Raw genomic sequence first — 20,323 nt, forward strand, 5'->3', positions numbered from 1 at the left:
TCCCAGGCTGTGTGAGGGTGGGGTCCCAGGCTGTGTGCTTGTGGGGGTCCCAGGCCCTGTGCGGGTGGGGTCCCAGGCTGTGTGCAGGTGGGGGTCCTAGGTTGTGTGCAGGTAGGGTCCCAGGCTGTGTGCTTGTGGGGTCCCAGGCTGTCGGGTGGGGTCCCAGGCTGTGTGCAGGTGGGGGTCCCAGGCTGTGTGCAGGTGGGGGTCCCAGGCTGTGTGCAGGTGGGGGTCCCAGGCTGTGTGCAGGTGGGGGTCCCAGGCTGTGTGCAGGTGGGGGTCCCAGGCTGTGTGCAGGTGGGGGTCCCAGGCTGTGTGCAGGTGGGGGTCCCAGGCTGTGTGCAGGTGGGGGTCCCAGGCTGTGTGCAGGTGGGGGTCCCAGGCTGTGTGCAGGTGGGGTCCCAGGCTGTGTGCAGGTGGGGGTCCCAGGCTGTGTGCAGGTGGGGGTCCCAGGCTGTGTGCAGGTGGGGGTCCCAGGCTGTGTGCAGGTGGGGGTCCCAGGCTGTGTGCAGGTGGGGGTCCCAGGCTGTGTGCAGGTGGGGGTCCCAGGCTGTGTGCAGGTGGGGGTCCCAGGCTGTGTGCAGGTGGGGGTCCCAGGCTGTGTGCAGGTGGGGGTCCCAGGCTGTGTGCAGGTGGGGGTCCCAGGCTGTGTGCAGGTGGGGTCCCAGGCTGTGTGCAGGTGGGGGTCCCAGGCTGTGTGCAGGTGGGGGTCCCAGGCTGTGTGCAGGTGGGGGTCCCAGGCTGTGTGCAGGTGGGGGTCCCAGGCTGTGTGCAGGTGGGGGTCCCAGGCTGTGTGCAGGTGGGGGTCCCAGGCTGTGTGCAGGTGGGGGTCCCAGGCTGTGTGCAGGTGGGGGTCCCAGGCTGTGTGCAGGTGGGGGTCCCAGGCTGTGTGCAGGTGGGGGTCCCAGGCTGTGTGCAGGTGGGGTCCCAGGCTGTGTGCAGGTGGGGGTCCCAGGCTGTGTGCAGGTGGGGGTCCCAGGCTGTGTGCTTGTGGGGTCCCAGGCTGTGTGCAGGTGGGGGTCCCAGGCTGTGTGCAGGTGGGGTCCCAGGCTGTGTGCAGATGGGGGTCCCAGGCTGTGTGCAGCTGGGCTCCGGGTCTGGTTAGCATGTCCTCGATCACTGGTTACTTCCCACTTTCTGGGCTCCGGGTCCGGTTAGCATGTCCTCGATCACTGGTTACTTCCCACTTTGGAACATGCGTTCCCTCTGTTATCTCAGGGGAGCTCTGCAACAACTGTGAGTGGCCCATTTTATGGGTAGAAAAGTGAGGCACAGAGGATTAGCCCAAGGTCACAAAGAAAGTGGCTGACGAGTCATAAATTGTGTGAAGCAAATAGCACCCCAATAATACAGACCAAACCAACGTGAGAATCCAGTCATCCTTTCTCCTTCCCTGATCTCACTGAACCGAGCGTTTAGGGGCTTATAGCCCAGTTCTCGTTGCCAGGCCCCCCATTCCACCCTGTCCTTTCATGCATCAGAGCCTCGCCTCTGAAATCACAATTTATTTCTGTCGATGTGGAAGACATGGGTGTTACCCTGGGTGACAGTCATAACAGGACAAAAACCAGGAGACCAGACTGCATTTATGGATAAATATATTAGCAAATAAATACATTTCTCAACATAGTGCCTGATTCAAGCGTCTTTCTGTCTGGTTCAGATATAAATAACCATGTGGGTACCTCGGTACCAGTCCCCACTGACTCTGCGGGAAGAACATTCCCGGGGGGGTCCTGTGCCCGCTGTGCTCCCACATTCACATTCCAAATGGGATCACGCCTGAGGGGCCAGCAATGGTCAGGCTGCCCTGGGGTGAATGTCACCCTAAGGAGGCCCCTCGGCCCTTGCCCAATCGGTACCAGCTACTCAGACCAGACTTCCTGCTCCAAATCTACTCTCACACTCACGCCTTCCTGTGTGTCCCTGGCCTGTATGGCTTACACTGGGAAGTGAGCCTCTGGGAACATCTAAACCCAAGGGTCCCACTCTGCTGGTCCTCTGTTCTCCCCTGTTCCCTATCCCTACTCGGAGAGAAGACTCCCAGACAAGACTTCCTTGTCCTTGTTCAGCTGTCTTTCTGCCTTTTCTACGTTTATTCCATCTTCCCTCTATGAAGTCCAACAGAAACCCTCTTCTTTCCGCCCACTTTGGGACTTTGATGTGGGAGATCTCCAAGGAAGTTATTCCCTCCACTACCCCCAGCCCTAGCTCCTGGAGAAATTGGGGCTGCTGGAGTGATAAGGAAGCTTGAAGGTCAGAAGCTCCACCTCAGGGAGAGAACACCACACTCTGGCTTCCCAGAGCCTCCCCTCTGACTTAATATCATGTATCTGAAAATTAAGGACAAGAAGGGAAAAACATATTTCCTCATGTACTGGGGCGGGTCCTGCAGAGTCCTCCCACTCTGCCCTGCTTTTAGGGTTCAGAGGTCACCACAGCTCTTGATCCTTTTGCAAAGAAGGAAAATGATAAGAGCCAGGGTTGGCGCTGATGCAGCAGCCTTACCAAGGGGGAGCTAAACTGGTGTGCAGGACTCACCCAGGAAAGGAGGTGAGGAGGGGTCATGAAATCGGCTGGACACATTGGCTGGTATGAACATGAGGCCTGGGATGAGGGAGACCTGCTGGGGCTGGGGGAAGGAGCAGCACCTTTATAACACCTATCTACCCATACCTAGCTTCCTGCTCTCAAAACACAGGCTTCTGGGAAACCAGCCCACACAGGCAGCAGCTGGTTCCCTGCCGAACACAGACGTGCTGCACCGCACCTGTGTGCTGCAGACAAGCTCTGGAGCTGGGAGCAGGAAACAAGACCTCCTGCCACCCTCCATCACCGCTCCTCTTCCAGCGGTTCCAGAAAGGACGGCGAAAAGAGGGGTGTTTTCTGAGATCCTTTCTTCTCTCGGGAGCAGGCGTCTGTGCCGGGTAGGCCCTGAGTCATCCAGAGCACACTCTTGGTTGGAGGTAATTACCCCTGAACATCTCACACGGCCTGTTCACACAGCTCCTCAAGCTCCTCCTCCGAGCCTGCATTTAGAGAGAGTGGAGGAAAGAGGTCACCGAGGGTCACACAGCCCCTTGCTTATACCACCTGCAGGAGAGTATGGCTGGGAGGCAACCACAGAGAGGGAGGAGTAGAGAGTGTGTCCAGAAGGGGTGATTGGATTGAAAGCTGAGAGGGGCCCCAGTGGGGATACAGGGTGGAGAAAAACAAATCTAGAGAAAGAGAAACACATATAGCAACCAGTGTGTTACCAATACCTACTCTTCATTCATTCACCCTGTAAATATTTATTAAGCACTCGTGAAGCTGGCCTGCCAACATGTGCCAAATTGAAGACCAAAATGAATAAGTATGAACCTGGCAACCCTGTAGGAGAGAAGGCTTGTGTGCAAATGGGAATAATGCCAGTGGGACAGGACTGGGGTCATAGAGATGAACGGAGTAAGGAGAGAGGTCATGTCCCAGGGGAGTAATAAGCTGGTCCTTTAGGAATAGGTAAGAATTGGAATTATGGGAATAGGAAGGCAGCAGAATATTCTGGGCTGCAAAATCCGCAACACATGTCAAACCAGTTTGGCTACAGCATGGAGCAGGGGAAGGGAAAGGGAAGAGTGGAAAATAAGGTTGGGCAGGAAGAGGGAGGCTAGATGGTGCTAGAGCTTTGAAGGCCAAACCAGGTTGGATTTTTCTTTACTGTGGACAAAACAGGACATTTGAGAATTTCTGGACGGCTGATTTGAGGAAGATGGCCCTGGCAGCAGTACACTTAAAAGAGTAAAAGAGCTCGGCATGTGTTGTTTAGTGGTTGAGCGTCGACTCATGAACCTGGAGGTCGGGGTTCGATTCCTGGTCAGGGCACATGCCCAGGTTGTGGGCTCGATCTCCAGTAGGGGGCGTGCAGGAGGCAGCCGATCAATCATTATCTCTCATCATTGATGTTTCTATCCCTCTCCCTTCCTCTCTCTGGAGGGGGGGAAAAAGAGTAAATGATTTACACTTCTCCCCAGTAAGAGGGTAAATAGCTTAAATCACCCTGCTCAGGGAGACGGATAGCAGAAATCCAATTAGTGCCATTTGCCAACCACACCCAAGGACAGATGAGATTAAGAGAATAAATCTCATTTTGGTACATCAGCATAAAGCTGATGATTATCCTATTGAAATCCTCCCCCAAGTCCTCCCCTAAATGCCCAGTCTTAAACCCCTCAAACAAAGGTCCCAGCAAGCACTCTCCTTCCCAGGAGCACCCCCTTGCCTTTCCCCTCCAGCTCCTTCTTCCCCCACAGGCATGCTTCTCCTAAACTCTAAGGGACCCCATGAGGCTTGCAACCAGGAGAGCAATGGGCAGTGGCAGTTCATCCCAGGCAAACCCCTTGAACCTGTCCCCAAGGCTCCCTTTTCTCTGACTTCTTATTGAGCCAAAGCAGCCCAGCCTAGGCTCATTTCCTTTGTTTCACTGTCCCCAGCTTTAATAAACAGCCTCTAAAATTCACCTGGATTCCTGTTGTGAAATTTTTCTGCAGGAAGTCAAGTACTACCAGACTTGACCATACAGTACCACCAGCCCTAGGCAGACCCTCTCAGGGACAGGTCCCCTTTCTGGTAACACCCCTGCCTGGTCCATAATTTTGCTCCTCAAAATATGTCCAGGAACCATGTCTCCCTCCTGAGGGGGTCAACTTCAGTCCAGAACAGAATTCTCACCTGGATCTGAGGTGGAAATCTGACCCTGTCTACTTGATCCTGCTCTAGCCAGAACCCAGGAACCCAAGGCCACTCCCTCCTCCCTGGAGGGCCTGGACCCATCCACACAGAGCCACACTTCCTGACCCCCGGCTCCATTCACAACTCAGGAGTCCTGAGTCCTAGCTCAGACCTTTCCAGATGCCCAGGGTCTTCCGCCCCAGGTGTTTTCTAACATCTGCCACACCAAGACTTCCCCTGAGACCTCCCTATGATCCGTAACCAAGGAATGACACCTGGCAGAGCCAGAGCGCTCTAGCCAGCATCCTTGGCAATGGCAGTAATTCAGTATTTTGACTGTCACACCTGTTATACACTTCTCAGCTCCCATCAACCCCTTGTTGTTGGATTTCATTTGTTCTGCAATATACAGCTCTCATCTCCTCTCCCCACCACACCCGCTTCCCCTGAAAACTCACCAGGCTGGGCTGGCAGCACCTGGCAGTGTGGGTAAGGGCACGGCCTGCCCTCTGGGGTGCCAGAACTCCATCTGGAAGGCCCTTCCCCAGGTGGGTGTGGTCCCAGTGGCTGGCGTGGAGTCAGACACAACCACACTGGCTGTGAACTTGGGTAACAGGCGCCTGGGGTTTCTGGTAGCATCCTCCTTTCTAGGCCCGGAGGTCCGAAGATCAATGGGTGGGCCTCTGGGGACCAAGGGTATGCCAGGCTGGGGTCATAATGGGGGGAAATCTGGCAAGTTAGGTGTGCAGTCAAGTCCTGGGGCCGAGAGGCTGGGGTAGGTTCTGAGGGACCCCCCCGCCGTTTCCTCTGTGGGTGTCGGACAGGGAAGCCAGATTTCTGCAAGTGGAAGAGACTGCTGGGACTGGGGCTGGGGCTGGAAGCATCATTTAGGTCTGGGGGTGGCTCTGTGAGGGCCCCCGGCTGTTGTGGGAACTGCCCGGTAGGGGCTGCTGCGTTGGCTCTGGCAGCTTGCTGATCAGGAGAGGACGGCTCTGGCTGGGGCTGTGTCCGAGGAACAGCAGGCCGGGACTGAAGGACCCCAGTTTCAGCACCAGGCTTCCTGCCGTGCCACTGGAAGCGCTTTTTGTAGTGGTGGTGCCGATGGCGATGATAGTGGACATGGCTGGAAACCTGGGCTTCCCCTCTGGGCACCACCGAGTCCAAAGAACGGGGCCGTGAGGTCACACTGGGCTGCGTCTCCTCCCCCTGGAGCTCCCCTTCAGGGCTGCAGTATACCAAGGGGTCAAAGTCACTGCTTAGAGAGCTGCGGAAGGTAGAACTGCTGCCATGGATGCCTTGCAGGCTGATGTCTGTGCAGTTGACCATTGAGTCACTTGAAGAGCCATGACAGGGCCCCGAACTGGAGTCACTGGCTGGCCCATCTGCCAGGTAGCCGCTGCGTTCTGTGCAGTAGCTTTCTGCAGACCCACTGCTGTCATGAGGCCTGGCCCGGCGTGGGGGTGCTGGGCAAGCGGCAGTGTGCTGTGCAGTGCATTGAAGGCGGCTCAGACCCCAGCTCTGCGCAAAGGGGTGCTGGGCCACTGTCCGATGCTGCTGCTCGCCTGGAGCCAGGGGATGTGCAGCTCTGGGGAGGCGGTGGTGCCGGGGGCCCACGCCTGGCTCCTGGGAGGGTTGGAAGGGACTAGGTCGTGGGGGCCGAGCCACCGCAGTCCGGGAAGGGCCCAGCAGGTAGGAAGCAGGGAGGTGGTAGTGGGCATGACCAGGATGCTGACGAATAAGGTGGAGTCTCCGGCCTGGTTCCTGGTAAGATCGAGAGGGTGCCAGGGACTGGGAAAATGAATCTCCCTCTGGAAGAGAGAACCAAGAGCACAGGTGTTTGCACAGACCTATGAGGGTGCGTTCAGAAAGGTGTGGCTATAGCATACCTATCTGAGCCTGCACAGCCTTACAGCCCAGTCAGAATCTGGGCGACCGAGGACATTCCTAACCTGTGTGTGCCCTGGGATGCCCTCTCTCCCTCCAGTCAGGTTGTCCCCTGGGGTTTCCACTCCGCATGGCAACCCCTGCTCCCCTCAGTCATGGGGGCTCCTTCGCTGCAAGCACACACTGCACCTCTGGGTGAATTCAAAAAAGGCTTTCTTTGCCTCAAGATACTTCATTTCCATCTCTTAGAAAATTGCCATAATATCCTGGTTTTGTTAGAATAGGATTGTTTATTGCCGGAAAGTTGAAATAAATATACAAGTTCAGATTTAGACTCAACAAAGCTGTCATAAAAATACAAATAATTTTTAGAATAATAAAGATGTCTGCCCTGTGAAGGGCCCTCCCCCTCAGACAGTGCGCAGCTTAGAGAACTGTTGAGGTAGTGCTGCTTCCTCCCAGCTTCAAGGCAAACCCTTCCCCACAGGGAAACCAGGTTCTAGACCAGGGATGGGGAACGTCCAGTCCATGGGCCATATGAGGCCCGCAAAATCATTTGGTTTGGCCCTCCCAAGGCATTAGGGGTGAGTTAATTAAATGTTTGACCCAAATAGCAGACTAATTTTAAGTTGATAATTTTGTATGGCCTGTGAATGATGTTAGAAATACCCACATGGCCCTTGGCAGAAACAAGGTTCCCCACCCCTGCTCTAGACCCATCTGCCTGTACATAGGGCAGACCTTGGTCCGCCTCCTACCTACGATGTTGAACATGCAGAGGGGACAAGTCCGATGCTGATAGAGCCAGGGGTCCACACAGGCACGGTGGAATTCGTGGAGGCAGGTAATGACTCGTAGCTCCTGGAGAAAACAAGGGGTCAAACCAAAGTTATCTGTAGCTACAGGAGTGGCCAGGAACCGGAACATCCCCCTAACTTCCTCTGGCCTCTCCTTTTGGTATCACCTACTTGCAAAAGACCTCCTAGTGGAATAGGAAAGGTATGGGCTTTGGTATAAAGTAGACCTGGATTTTGCCACTTAACTGCATGACCTTGGGCAAGTTTCTTAACAGACAGTTTTCTGCCGTACAAAAAGGATAAAAAACTAATCTACCCTCACCCCTCATGGTCATGAGACTAAAAGGAGATAATGCATCTAAAGCACCCACTGCAGGGCCTGGCACATGGTACACACTCAACAAACAATAGTTCTCTTTCCTGGAAGACCAGGAAAATAACCAAACCTCAGGGATGTCCTCTATCTCTGCACCTTGAAGGCTACAAAGGACACAGATGCAGCCAGAGCACCCACACCAGCCTCCTTCCCCAAGCTCTAGTCTCCCTCCCCAGCCTGGTCACAGAGGTGACCCATGGTCTCTGCCTTACCTGGCCCTCAGAGAACTCCTCCAGGCAGATGGCACACACAGGAGCTGAGCTGCAGCTGCTCTCTGAGTCTGGCCACTCAGCCCGGGCCCTCCTACAGCTGGCCTGGTACCTCCTGGTGGCCAGCTGGCTGATGGCCCAGGCTGTTCGCTGCTGAAGGGAATCCTGGGAAGAAGCGTAGGGCTCAGAATGGGTAAGGGATCCTTTTCCCTCACCCCTGGGCCCCAGCTTGTACTCAATTCCCGGTCACCCTGATAGATCATGTGGTCAATTGGCTACCTTTGAAAGTCTGTCCCCTTTGAGTTCATATATGGCTCTGCCAAGCAGGCCAAGCCCTCTCACCCCACTCCCCCACTCATCAAGCTTCCCTTCCCTTGATGACCCGATGGAGAGAGTTTTTATCTAACTGCCTGCTTAACATCTCAACTTGGATATCCAATTGGCACCTCAAACTTGGTCCAGCTTCTTCCTCAAACACCCCAATGTGTCACAAACTGAATTCCCTAATCCCAATTAACCGCCCCTGCCCCCAGCCCCGCAACCACATACCTGCCCTCCCCCAGTCTTCCCCATCTCAGTCAATGGCAATTCCATTCTTTGAATTGCTCAGGCCAAAAATCTTGGTGCCATTCTTGACTCCTCTCTCTCACACTCCATGATCACCCCACTAGTAAACCTGTAGCTCTACCTTCAGAGCATTTAACTAACTGTCACCTCTTTCCCTGCTACCTCCCTAACCCAAGCTACCATTACCGTCACCTGGATTCCTGTCAGAGCCTCTTAGCCGGTTTCTCTGTTTCCAGTCCTGCCTCCCTGTAATCTAGTCTCCTCAAAGCGGCAAGAGGGATCATATTAAAACTCAAGTCAGATCCTGGCACTCCTTCTGTTAGAAACCCTTCAATGGCTCTCATTTCACCCAGTGAAAACAAAATCCTGACAATGGCCTACACAGCCCAATGCAGCTGGGCCCTCAAGACTCTGTCCTCGCCTCCTGCTCAGTCCTCTCACTCTCTCCCTTCCAATCACAGGGCCTTCTCGCCGCTCCTCAGACATCCCGCAGGCTTCTGCCTCAAGGCCTTGACTGACTGCTTTCTTCACTCAATCACTCTGTCCCCAGCTACCTGCACAGGTAACCTCCTCCCCCATTTAGGGTCTTTCCTGTAATGGCATCTTCTCAATGAGGCTTCCTGGCCTTCCTTTTTTTTAAAAAAAATATTTTTCCTAGCAAAGCATCTTTCTTTCGTTATTTATTTTTTTATTATTTTATATATTTTTATTGATTTCAGAGAGGAAGGGAGAGGGAGAGAGAGATAGAAATATCAATGATGAGAGAGAATCATTGATCGGCTGCCTCCTCCATGCCCCCTCCTGGGGATTGAGTCCGGAAACCCAGGCATGTGCCTTTGACAGGAATTGAACCTGGGATCCTTCAGTCCACAGGATGATGCTCTATCCACTGAGCCAAACTGGCTAGGACCCTGGCCTTACTTTTTAACTCTGTCCCCTTTGCCTTGTCTCTCCTCCTTTCTATTTTATTTTTTTCCCTAGCACATATGACCATCTAAAATACTACTAGTATATATTTTACTTATTTCTTTTTTTCATTGTCTGTCTCGTCCCACTAGAATGAAAGCTCCTGAGGGAAGGGATCTGTTGTCTTTTTTGTTCCCTGTGCTACCCCCAGTCCCTGGAACAGTGCCTGGCACATATGAGGGGGCTCAATGTATTTTATCAAATGAATGAACGAATGAGCAAACCTATGGAGCGAGGCTGCTGGAACTCACCAAAGTTAAATGCCAGTATATTCAGATGTAAACTATTTCATGGGCATAAAGGCAACTTCTTTCCTCACTTTTGTTTCCTGCTCCTCACCCCCCACACACACATGCACATGCCCACCTCCACCAGGGAGCCCACCCTGCTCACCGGCCTGCTGTGGCGTGGGCGGCACCGGATGCGCAGCACCGAAGCCAGGATGACCACAAAGATGGTGCCCACCACCGTCAGGAGGATCCACACATCATAATCTGGCTGGGGGAGCGAACAGAGAGGGAAAGGGTCATATTCTGGAAGGAGCTGGGTCAACCTGGCAGGAACATGGGAGCCCGGGTGACATAAAGATTGCAAAAGGTCCCCTTGAGTCTTCTAGCAGAGGGGACGGGGTGGGAAGAACCTGCAGGTGGGGTTAGGTGGTTCCTCCCTGCCCACAGGCACTTACTTGTAGGAGAAGGTGCTCCAGATGTCAGCTGTGAGAGGCACTATCTGAAGACCCGCGTGCTTGGGGAAAGGGACCCCTCTGAGAGGTGGGAGCTACCTAGTGAGCAGCTGGGTGAGGGTCCTAACCAGCAGAGAAACACCAGCCAGGGTTCAGGGGGCCCAGGGGTCAAGGTTTCCTTCTGGCTCTGCTACTCTGCGCCAGGAAACCACAGAGCTGAAAACAATGTTAAAACTCAGCTGGGCCGATTGGCTCTTTCTGCAGATGAGGCCCAGAGAGGAAGAGAAAGCACCCGGAGACACACAGCTGGTGGATGAAATTGGACTAGGGGGTTTCCAAAGTCTCTCCAGGAGTCTAAGGGCTTTCGGTGGGAGATGCCAGGAGACAAAGTGAGGGTAAGAGCAGGTGCCGGCGCAGGGTCTGGAGACCAGCAGTGCTTACCCAGGTCGGGGGCTCCTTCAGCTCAATCCTCACATGGGCCTTTCGGTTCTTGTACACAAACTCCATCAGCTTCTCAGCATCATTACCCCAGATCAACACCACTGGCCACGTCAGCCCCAGCGGCTGCTGCAGCTGCAGAAGGAAAGTGCCCACAGGGCTGCTGTGTCCTGACTTCTCCGCCCCCTGTCACTTCATCTTCCTCTGGCCAGCACCACCTCCAACACCCCACTGTCCCTGGGTACCTGCTCCGCAGCAGCTCGGTCCTCAGTGATGTCAAAGAGGACGGCGCTGGCTCCTCGCTCACCCGCCATTCGGGCCTGCAGAGGCACACAGCAGAGGGTCAGCTGGGGTCAGAACAGGACACAGCCCATCCACACCCCACTGTACCTCCTCACACAACCACCCCTTCCCAGGGCCTTGTACACGCTGCACCCCTGCACACTCACATGTAAGGGGTCAGTGGAACTGGGGTTCCCTACCCTACTCTGAGTTCACCCAGGTCCTACTGCCTTCCAGGACAATATTCAGGCCTTCCTTTCCTAATGGGACAAACCCTTAACAAGGGTTTAGTAGGTGTCAGGTGGTGAAAAGGCTCTGAGTCTAGGGCCAAATAAGGCAGCCCCTGTCCTCAGGGTTCCACCAGTCTGCCTTCACTAAAAGAGTGAGAGCAGAGAGTAGGGAGTGGCCAGCAGCCTAGAGCCTGAGGATGACCAGTCCCCAGTGCAGAGGGAGTGGGGAGAGCAGAGAGGTGGACAGCTGCTCCAGAATAGAGTCCAGCCCTGCCTGACAAGAGGAGTCTGCTGGGGATCCCCCAGTGCAGGCAAAGTTCCAAGAGCCTGGGACACTGCTCCTCCCCGAGGTCTCCGTGCAGAGCCCCAGGCTCAGCCCGCCTCATGGGCTCTCTCCCTGCCACCGCTAGTTTGCCTGCTCTTTCTCTGACTCCAGTTCAAGGACTTGATGAAGTCCAGTGCTTTATCCCTTCATCCCCTCCCTGAGAGGTGGCACTAGAGACTCCGGTAGGGAGGGACCTGAGAGGCCCTTCCCACAGGACACAGCTGTACACATGTGCACAGGCATGCTCGCCAAGGCTCCAGGAGCAGGCTTGGGGAAGCGGAATCTAGCCAACCAGGCGGGGCAGAGAGCAGAGCCAGAAAGAACAAAAAGCAGGGATCTTGGGGCTCTGGGTGTGGGGTAAGAGAAGGGCGATAAGAGCTAAGGGTGGGGTGGAGGCACAGGGCAAAGGACCGACAAACAGACACTGTTACTGGCCTTAGTGTCAGGTCTCCCTGCCCTGCACAGCCACCTCCAGACTCCCTCCCTACAGCAAAGGCCGGGCCTTCATGCTCCTGGGGGCCTGCTGAGTCTTGGGGGCCCTCTTGCAGGTACTGAAGGAGTTAATCCTCCTGCAAGCAGTGGTGGCAGGAAGAGGAGCCAGTGCTGGGACTTACTCACACTCTCGGAGCTTTGATCTCTGCTTCCCTTCCCGCAGAGAGCCTGTCGGGGCAGGTCTCCTGCCAGGCAGGCCCGGGGAGCGGCCACTCTCCTGCTCCCTGCACCCTGCTCCCTGCTCCCCAGGTGGCAGCAAGGCCAGGGGCCTCTCAGAACAGGCAGCCCGAAGGCAGGGGAGCCGAGCCCGGGAGACACCAAGTGGGGCCCTGTTTTGGTCAGGAGGGTAACTTTCCTCTTCTCTCCTCTCGCAGGGAAGCTGGGCTGGCCCTCTACCAGCACCCAGGCCCAGCCCAGGCCCAAGCTGCCAGGCTAATTGACTGGAAATTCACGAGACTCCGGAATGGAGTTACTAATGACGTTGAGAGGTCACAGCCTCCTACCCACTTCCGACCAGAAAGTCCACCCCACCTAGGCAACCCCAGGCAATTTTCAGAGCCCCCCAAGCCAGGGTGCGGGAGCGGCCACAGGGGAAAAGGAGAGGGACTCCTACAGCTAATCTCAGAGTCCAGGACTTGGCCAAGGGGCGGGGAGGTCACCCCAAGTCTTCACAGAACTGAGAGTCCCGGATCCTCCATGCTGCAAGGGCCTCAAGTTTCTTACCCCCAGAATGAGACCCTGGACCGGCCCTGCCTGGAAAAGCATGAGGGAAGGGCACAGACTCCCTTCTCTGGAGATTTTACTTCCCCACCCCTCTCTCTTTGAAGGATTGGGGTAGAAACAGTGGAAAGTAATTACCCTGCATTCAAACACCCCAGCCCATTACAGCCCATAATTACAAAGTTGTAAAAGTGATCAAAGAGAGAAAGTTGGCCAAGAGGAGAAACAAAAAGGACTTTCAGGCAGTGGAGGCCTGTGTCTAGAGTTCTAGGAATCAAAAAGTAAGCTCGCCGGCCTCTGGGCTGCCCATGTTCCTTCCCGTCAGTGGGAGGGAGGGAGAAGAAGCACTTCTTCTGGAACTACAATCTGAAGGCAGAGAGGAATGGGAGACTGGGCTTTAGAAAGACAACCCAGAGACATTTGGGAGCTGCAAAGAGTCAGCCAGCCCCCCAGAGGGAGCAAGCAAGGCTGCCCACAGCCTCCATCAACGGGAGTCAATACAGCCCAGGGCTTCTACACTACCCTCTGCACTTTTCTGGGCCTTTGATCTTCCTCTCCAGACACAGTGACAGTCTCAGTACATCTCCTCCTCATCAGAGATTGACTGAACACCTACTGTGCGCAGGGCATCAAGCCAGGGAAGGGCAGGCCTCGAGACCAACTCATAATCTAGTTGTTGGTACAGGGCATATACATGAAATTATAACGCTAAAAACAAAGAAAAAATGTTATAACACTGATGACCACATTTTTTTCTCGTTTTTGTCTTGTTTTGTTTTATATGTGTGTGTTTTTTAAAATTGATTTCAGAGAGAGGAAGGGAGAGGGAGAGAAAGATAGAAACTTCAATGATGAGAATCATTGATCGACTGCCTCCTGCATGCCCCCTACTGGGGATTGAGCCTGCATGTGCCCTGACTGAGAATCAAACTGTGACCTCCTAGTTCAAGGTCAACACTCAACCACTGAACCACACAGGCCGGGTGATAACCACATTCTTGAGCACAAATGAATAAAATAGATAAGTAGTTTCCAAACTTTTTTTTCACTGCAGAGAGCCCTTCTCTATCAATACATGAAACAGATAAAAGTGAGCTGAAGTTGAAGGTAGGAGTAAGAAGGGCCCTTGGTTTCCTCAATCCCCAAGGCGCCTCCATGAAACCTGGTGTGGAAAGAATGGCCAGAGACCCTGGCAATGTGCCAGAAGGGAGAGATTTCTGTTCCTAGTGGGCTAGCTGGGCTGGGCCCGTCAGGAAAGATCCAGTAGAAGGAAGAGGGGGGATTCATCTGGGCTTGAAAGCAAGGGGAGGAGGAAGTAGAAGGGATATAACTTTTATTGAGACCCACTCTACCCAGACTGCTTAGGTCTGAGTCCTGAATTTGCTAATAATTATTAGCTATGACACTTTAGGCAAATCACTTAACTGTTCTGTGCCTCAGTTTTCCTTTCTGTAAGCTGGGGGTAATCATAGGACCTACTTCTCAGGGTTGTTCTAAGGACTATATAACTTAATCCATGTGAAGCCTTCCTGGCACTATACATTCCTTAATTATTGGTTATTATTACATCTGCTGTTACGATGTGCTTTGTGTCCATGATTTCATTTACTCCTCACAACAACTCTGTAAGATGGTCATTGGCCCCTCTTTTTAAAAAAAATATATTTTATTGATTTTTTACAGAGAGGAAGGGAGAGGGATAGAGAGTTAGAAACATCGATGAGAGAGAAGCACCAATCAGCTGCCTCCTGCACACCCCCTACTGGGGATGTGCCTGCAACCAAGGTACATGCCCTTGACTGGAATCGAACCTGGGACCGTTTAGTCCCCAGGCCGACGCTCTATCCAGTGAGCCGAACTGGCTAGGGCTCGGCCCCTCTTTTGAGCTGAGGAAACCCAGGACTTCAGCCTGGTGAATGCCCGGTTACCAGATAGTGGTCTCTGTAGTAAGGGAGGCAGGGTTTGTGCCCATCTGCTTGCCCTCAGAGCCAGCTCCTTCCACCAGGCAAAAGGCCACTGCTCTAGTCCAGGCACGAGGTGACAAAGGCCTGGGTAATCACGAGAATGGCTGTGGAGTTGTTAATAAAGATACAGCAAGCAGTTTGGGTGACTGGATAGGGGGAGAGGGCGTGGTGGTGACAAGAATGGACAAGTCCAGAAGAATTATGATGAGGGTTTCAGAGATCAAGAGATAGTAGTGAAAGAAAAAACCCACCTCGTCACTATGAAAGCATGGGATGGTGACGACAATAGTGATGCTGCAATCATTTACTGAGTGATGACTACGTGCTTGGTGTAAGGCTAAAAGCTTCCATCTGGACCATAACTACCTTCTGAGGTAAGTCCCATCATTATTCCTCTTTTACAGATGAGGAAACAGAGGTTCCGAGAGGTGAGTGAGCTAAAACGTCCGGGTAACACTGAGGGACAGTGGAGACACCAGGCTTCAGGCCCAGGGCTGCCTGGTTCGAGAGCCTCAGCTGCCAGTGGTGATGGAACCACTGACACTAACCAATATGTCAGAGCAAAGTGATTGAGGTCAGTGGTTTCCAAACTTTCCTTACCAAAGACCCACCCTTTACCTGTGTGACTCTCGAGCTATTTATATATATATATATTTTTTTTAACCTGATTAGCTGCACCTGTATATCTATATCACATTTTCCTATTCGATAACTTGTAATGAACACACTGAGCTGTTAGAATTCCAACCAAAAGCAAAAATGGAATATTTTAGTTAAGCCTATGGGACTCTAAAATATTGGAAGGAGCTCAAAGACCCACATTACTACCTTCACAGGCCTCCTTTGGGCCAGAGGATCCCAGGTAGGAGCTACTCAGTCAGGTCAAAGGTTGAGACCTGAGGGAAGCCTTGTCCCTGACCAGTGGGGCAGCCTGGGGCTAGAGCAGGGCCTACCCAGTGATGGGGGAGCTGCCAGGTGAGAAGACTCGGGAGAGTGCAGTGGGGGCAGGGGGCCGGGAAAGATGAGGTCACAGGAGAGTGGCCAAGGTGCTTCTTCTAAATCCCTAGATTTGTGTTTATTTGTTTTAGCTCAAGCACCATGTGTTGCCTAACATACACTATTTTCATCCTCACAATAATCACTGGGGTGGGAAACAAAAGCCCCATTTTATGGTGGTGGAAACAAAGGCCCAGCAAGGTCCAGTAGCTCCAAGAGTACTGACCACGTGTTCCCTGCCTCCCGGGGTCTGTGCACAGGCCTCATTCTGCTACAGGAGTGTGCTCCTCCGCTCCGGGGGGCGGGAAGGAAGCCTCCGTGTGGACACACCCTGACAGGTGCCAAGTATTCGCGGGCATGTGAACTCACACACTGCTCTGGGGGAAGCACAGCCCAGCGTCTCTGAGCCCTCCTTCCCCTCTCTTACTCCCCCTCCCCCCGCCTCTACACACACACACACACACACACACACACACACACACAATCTCCATTCACATTATCACTACCTAACACCAAGCATCTTGTCTACCAAATGAATAAATGGACATTTGCCCATAAAGCAAGGGCAATGAAATGGCCCGAAGCAGGGCAGCTTGAGCCTCACACAGTCCTGCTGCCTAAGGACCCTCACAGCCAAGCAGAGCACCACACTCTCCAGCTCCTTCAGGTGTCCCTGTTCACCTCCCCAGGAGCCCCCTCTGCATCCGCGTGGCTAGGCTGGGAGAACGTCCTCACCTACCTGTGGGCACCACGTTTAGAACCCTGCCCCCATCCCTGCCCCGGGGAATCACATAAGAACCCCGGCTGTTTCCTTGAGACGTGTGGTTTAGGGAACAGCCCTCAAGGAGGATCAGAAAATCCTCCGGGGACCTGGGCCTGGGAGCAGGACCTCGACCCCCAAGTCCACATGACCGTGCCGCACAATCTAACCACACTCTGGCTTATGTCCCCATGAGAATCTTTTCATGTGTGTTCGGTTTTCCCAGCCAGAATGGGAGGCAACAGAGCAGAGAGAGTAAAAGCCCAGGTTTGAGACCTGGACAGGGCTCAGTTCACATCTCAGCTCCACCCTTTCCAGCTGTGTCATCCTGGCAAGTTACTTAAACCTTCTGATCCTCACTCTCCTTATATGCCAACTACGGATAATAATGTCTAGCTTTCTTGATTGTTGTGAAAAGTAAATGAGACCATATATATAAGAATCAGTCCCACGTCCCGCCTGGCACATGGTAAGCGCACAGAAAACAGTAACGAATGTTAAAGCGGGGGTCACGGATGCAAACGTTTCCAGGGCCTGCTCCCCACCGGGGAGCACGTAACCAGACAGCCCACGTCTGGAAAGGCCGCAGCTGCTGCCAGCTGCAGCCAGCGGTGCCCATGGAAATGTGAGGCCACCAGTTTGCAATCTGGGAGGAAGAGCAGGGACTCTCTGAAGGTGGGGCAACAGCTTCTGTTCCTGTTGTGGTGCTCAGCAAACAGTTCCAATGGACAGAAAAGCCCTCCAACCCTGTTTGCTCTGATGGCAGGGGAGGCAGCTCAGGAACTTCCAGGTGATGGGGGAGGAGATGGGGTAGAGCACATGCCCTAGGTGACAGTGAAAGGTTATGCTGGTATGACCTTAGCCTGGCAGCTCAGTTAGTTAGAGCATCATCCTGATACACCAAGGTTGCGAGTTCGATGCCCGGTTAGGGCATGTACAAGAATCAACCAATGAGTGTATAAATAAAGTGGAATAACAAATTGATGTCTCTATCTCTCTCTCTCAAAAATCCATTGAAATAAATAAAATTTTAAAAAGTTTTTTAAGATTCTGCTCATAGGTGGGTAGTGGGAAAGGACAGAGGCCTGAGTTCCCACCCCTCTCAGACCTGGCTTAGGGAAACCTGCCTGGACTGGGCACACAGCACACTTAGGAGACAAGGGGCCAGGGAGCACAGGGGCCTCACAGCCCGGAGCTGGGCGACGTTCAGAGTGTACGTGGGGTCCAGTGTGAATCTACCTTGCTGGCCAGTGACAGGCAGGGGCGGGGGGCCCGTTGGGGACTCTCCAGCTTGACGATGCTGATGAATCCAGGCTCCAGATTGTCATCATCACTGGCGTTGCACAGGTACAGGGGGTGGGACTGCAGAGAGAGAGAGAGGAGAGGTTAGGGAGGCTCTAGGGAACAGGAGGAAGCTGGGAGAGCCAAGCACTTCTCCATGGTTCCAGGCAGGTAGCAGGCAGGGCCTTGTGCTAGGAGAGAGGGAGCATTCTCATTAGATTGCCTCATAGTAAGCTAGTAAGTGTCCATTGTCATTGCCAGGGCCAAGCACACATGGAGATGGGGGCTAGGAGTGGGCGGCGTCCAAAAGGGGACCTAACTGAAGAGCCCGCTGCAAAGCAGCACAAACAACCCTCAAGCCCTGGTTTTCCAAACAGGTCAGAGGCAAAGGGCTCTTTCCCCAGCCCTGCCTCTCCCACCTCCTAATTCCTCTACCTGCTCCCAAGCACCAGACTAAGCCATATCAGTGCTTCCAGATCTTGCCTTCCCTCCTTGCCCCTGCCCAGGGCAGTGCTGGGTGTTGCTGGTGTCTCCTGCCCCCTTGCGATGCCCCCCGGCAGCTGTTGCCTCATAGAGTCCCATCTCTCCTGGGCGTGGGTCTTCTCACTCAGTGCTGCCTTGCTCCCCACAATCTCCCCCTTTGCCCCTGCCTGTGACCATCTGAGATTAAGCAGGGTGCTGACAGGGAGAAGAGACTATTTGGGGGTGTGGCTTGGCTAAGAGTTAACCCTTGAACAGCACGATTCCTAGGGGCTCATCCTGTCCTCCAGGAAAGATGCAGTGGGATGGAGCCAGCTCAGCCATCGGCTCTGAAGGCTCTGAGATCCAGTCCAAGACCTGAGCCTCCAGCCTTGCTGGTGCTGAGCAATGAGCAAGGGGGAAGTGGGCCCAAAGGTGATAACAGAGACCAAAGGATCCCCTCGTCACAGGGACGAGACAGCCCTTCTATGTACTCTCTTCTCATTCAAAGTGATTCAAATACCCACTTGAATATAATTTTCCCAGAGTGCTGTGAGAACAAAGTATGATTTATCCGACCCTGGACCGTCCTATGGGCCAGGGGTTCCCTCATGGTGGAAACCCAATGTGTCCTGGCAAGAAAGGGGATTTCCTACCAGGGAGCTGCCCTCTCTTCCCTCTCTGCTGCTGTCGAAAGGACTTCCAGAAAGAACCATCAGAGGAACCAGGGAACTTTGAATTTATGAAGATGACATTGTCAATGATGGATTTAAAAGCACACACACAAAATAAAATAAAAGCACAGTCATTGGTGTGTGTGTGTGTTTTAATCCTGACCCAAGGACATTTTTCCATTGATTTTCAGAGAGAGTGAAAAGAGGGAAAAACAGACAGAAATATCGATGTGAGAGAAACAAATCGATTGGTTGCCTCCTGCACGGGCCAGGGAAGAGCCAGGGAAGAGCCTGCAATGAGGTACACAGGCCAATGCTCTATCCACTGAGCCAAACCTGCTAGGGCAGCACAGTCATTTTTTGAAAGCACTTTAAGGCTATCTCCTGTCCCTGTGCCACCTCAGTCCCTGGAACGTGGTAGGCTCTCAATAACTAGGCCCTACCTTGTTTTGAACTGTATCCTTGTGAATGAAAATCTTTGGGCAGGGGATGTTGAGATTGGAGGGAGTGCCATTCATGCTCCTAGAACTTAAGGACTAGTGGTAGTCTAGTGATCATGGTTTGTATGGGGGAAAAAGCTTATACACCCCTCACTGCCAGAAAAAGGCTGGGGCACAGGCTGGGTGCTCTCGCTTCAGTGAAGCTGCAGCCCCTGTCTCAACAAGCTCCATTGGTCTGTCTGTCTGCCCATCTGCCCAACCATGCAGCACTCATTTCTTCATTCTATCAACAAGAGTCCCCTGGTGCCAGGCACTGTACAGAACATTGAGGAGTCGAGGATGAATCAGACAGGCCCTTGCCTTAGAGAACAGAACATTGAGTCGAGGATGAATCAGACAGGCCCTTGCCTTAGAGAAGCTCCGACGACTAGTGTACAAACATACTGTGTTGTGATGTTGTTATACAGGTGCATGCGACGGCCTGAGGAAGGGCACAAGGCGGGGTGGGGGGCAAAGGGCTCTTTCCCCAGCCCTGCCTCTCCCACCTCCTAATTCCTCTACCTGCTCCCAAGCACCAGACTAAGCCATATCAGTGCTTCCAGATCTTGCCTTCCCTCCTTGCCCCTGCCCAGGGCAGTGCTGGGTGTTGCTGGTGTCTCCTGCCCCCTTGCGATGCCCCCCGGCAGCTGTTGCCTCATAGAGTCCCATCTCTCCTGGGCGTGGGTCTTCTCACTCAGTGCTGCCTTGCTCCCCACAATCTCCCCCTTTGCCCCTGCCTGTGACCATCTGAGATTAAGCAGGGTGCTGACAGGGAGAAGAGACTATTTGGGGGTGTGGCTTGGCTAAGAGTTAACCCTTGAACAGCACGATTCCTAGGGGCTCATCCTGTCCTCCAGGAAAGATGCAGTGGGATGGAGCCAGCTCAGCCATCGGCTCTGAAGGCTCTGAGATCCAGTCCAAGACCTGAGCCTCCAGCCTTGCTGGTGCTGAGCAATGAGCAAGGGGGAAGTGGGCCCAAAGGTGATAACAGAGACCAAAGGATCCCCTCGTCACAGGGACGAGACAGCCCTT

At 53.6% G+C, this 20,323-nt stretch overlaps 1 protein-coding gene across 3 annotated transcripts in view; it reads right to left on the reverse strand.

Moving 5' to 3' along the window:
* Nucleotides 1–1,490: 1,490 nt before the first annotated feature.
* The window catches only part of RNF43 (ring finger protein 43), a 62,668-nt gene continuing 43,835 nt past the window's right edge, over nt 1,491–20,323 (reverse strand). For all 3 annotated transcript variants that reach the window (XM_005858364.2, XM_014529841.1, XM_014529848.1), the window contains 8 exons: nt 17,638–17,760; nt 10,875–10,949; nt 10,633–10,764; nt 9,903–10,007; nt 7,980–8,141; nt 7,353–7,455; nt 5,169–6,518; nt 1,491–3,029 (listed from right to left, as the gene is read on the reverse strand). In XM_005858364.2, the coding sequence (XP_005858426.1) occupies nt 2,986–3,029; nt 5,169–6,518; nt 7,353–7,455; nt 7,980–8,141; nt 9,903–10,007; nt 10,633–10,764; nt 10,875–10,949; nt 17,638–17,760 (2,094 nt within the window). In that variant the 3' untranslated portion in view covers nt 1,491–2,985. The remainder of the gene's footprint in view (nt 3,030–5,168; nt 6,519–7,352; nt 7,456–7,979; nt 8,142–9,902; nt 10,008–10,632; nt 10,765–10,874; nt 10,950–17,637; nt 17,761–20,323) is intronic.

Source organism: Myotis brandtii, unplaced genomic scaffold (assembly GCF_000412655.1).
Source record: "Myotis brandtii unplaced genomic scaffold, ASM41265v1 scaffold1170, whole genome shotgun sequence".
NCBI classification, from domain to species: domain Eukaryota; kingdom Metazoa; phylum Chordata; class Mammalia; order Chiroptera; family Vespertilionidae; genus Myotis; species Myotis brandtii.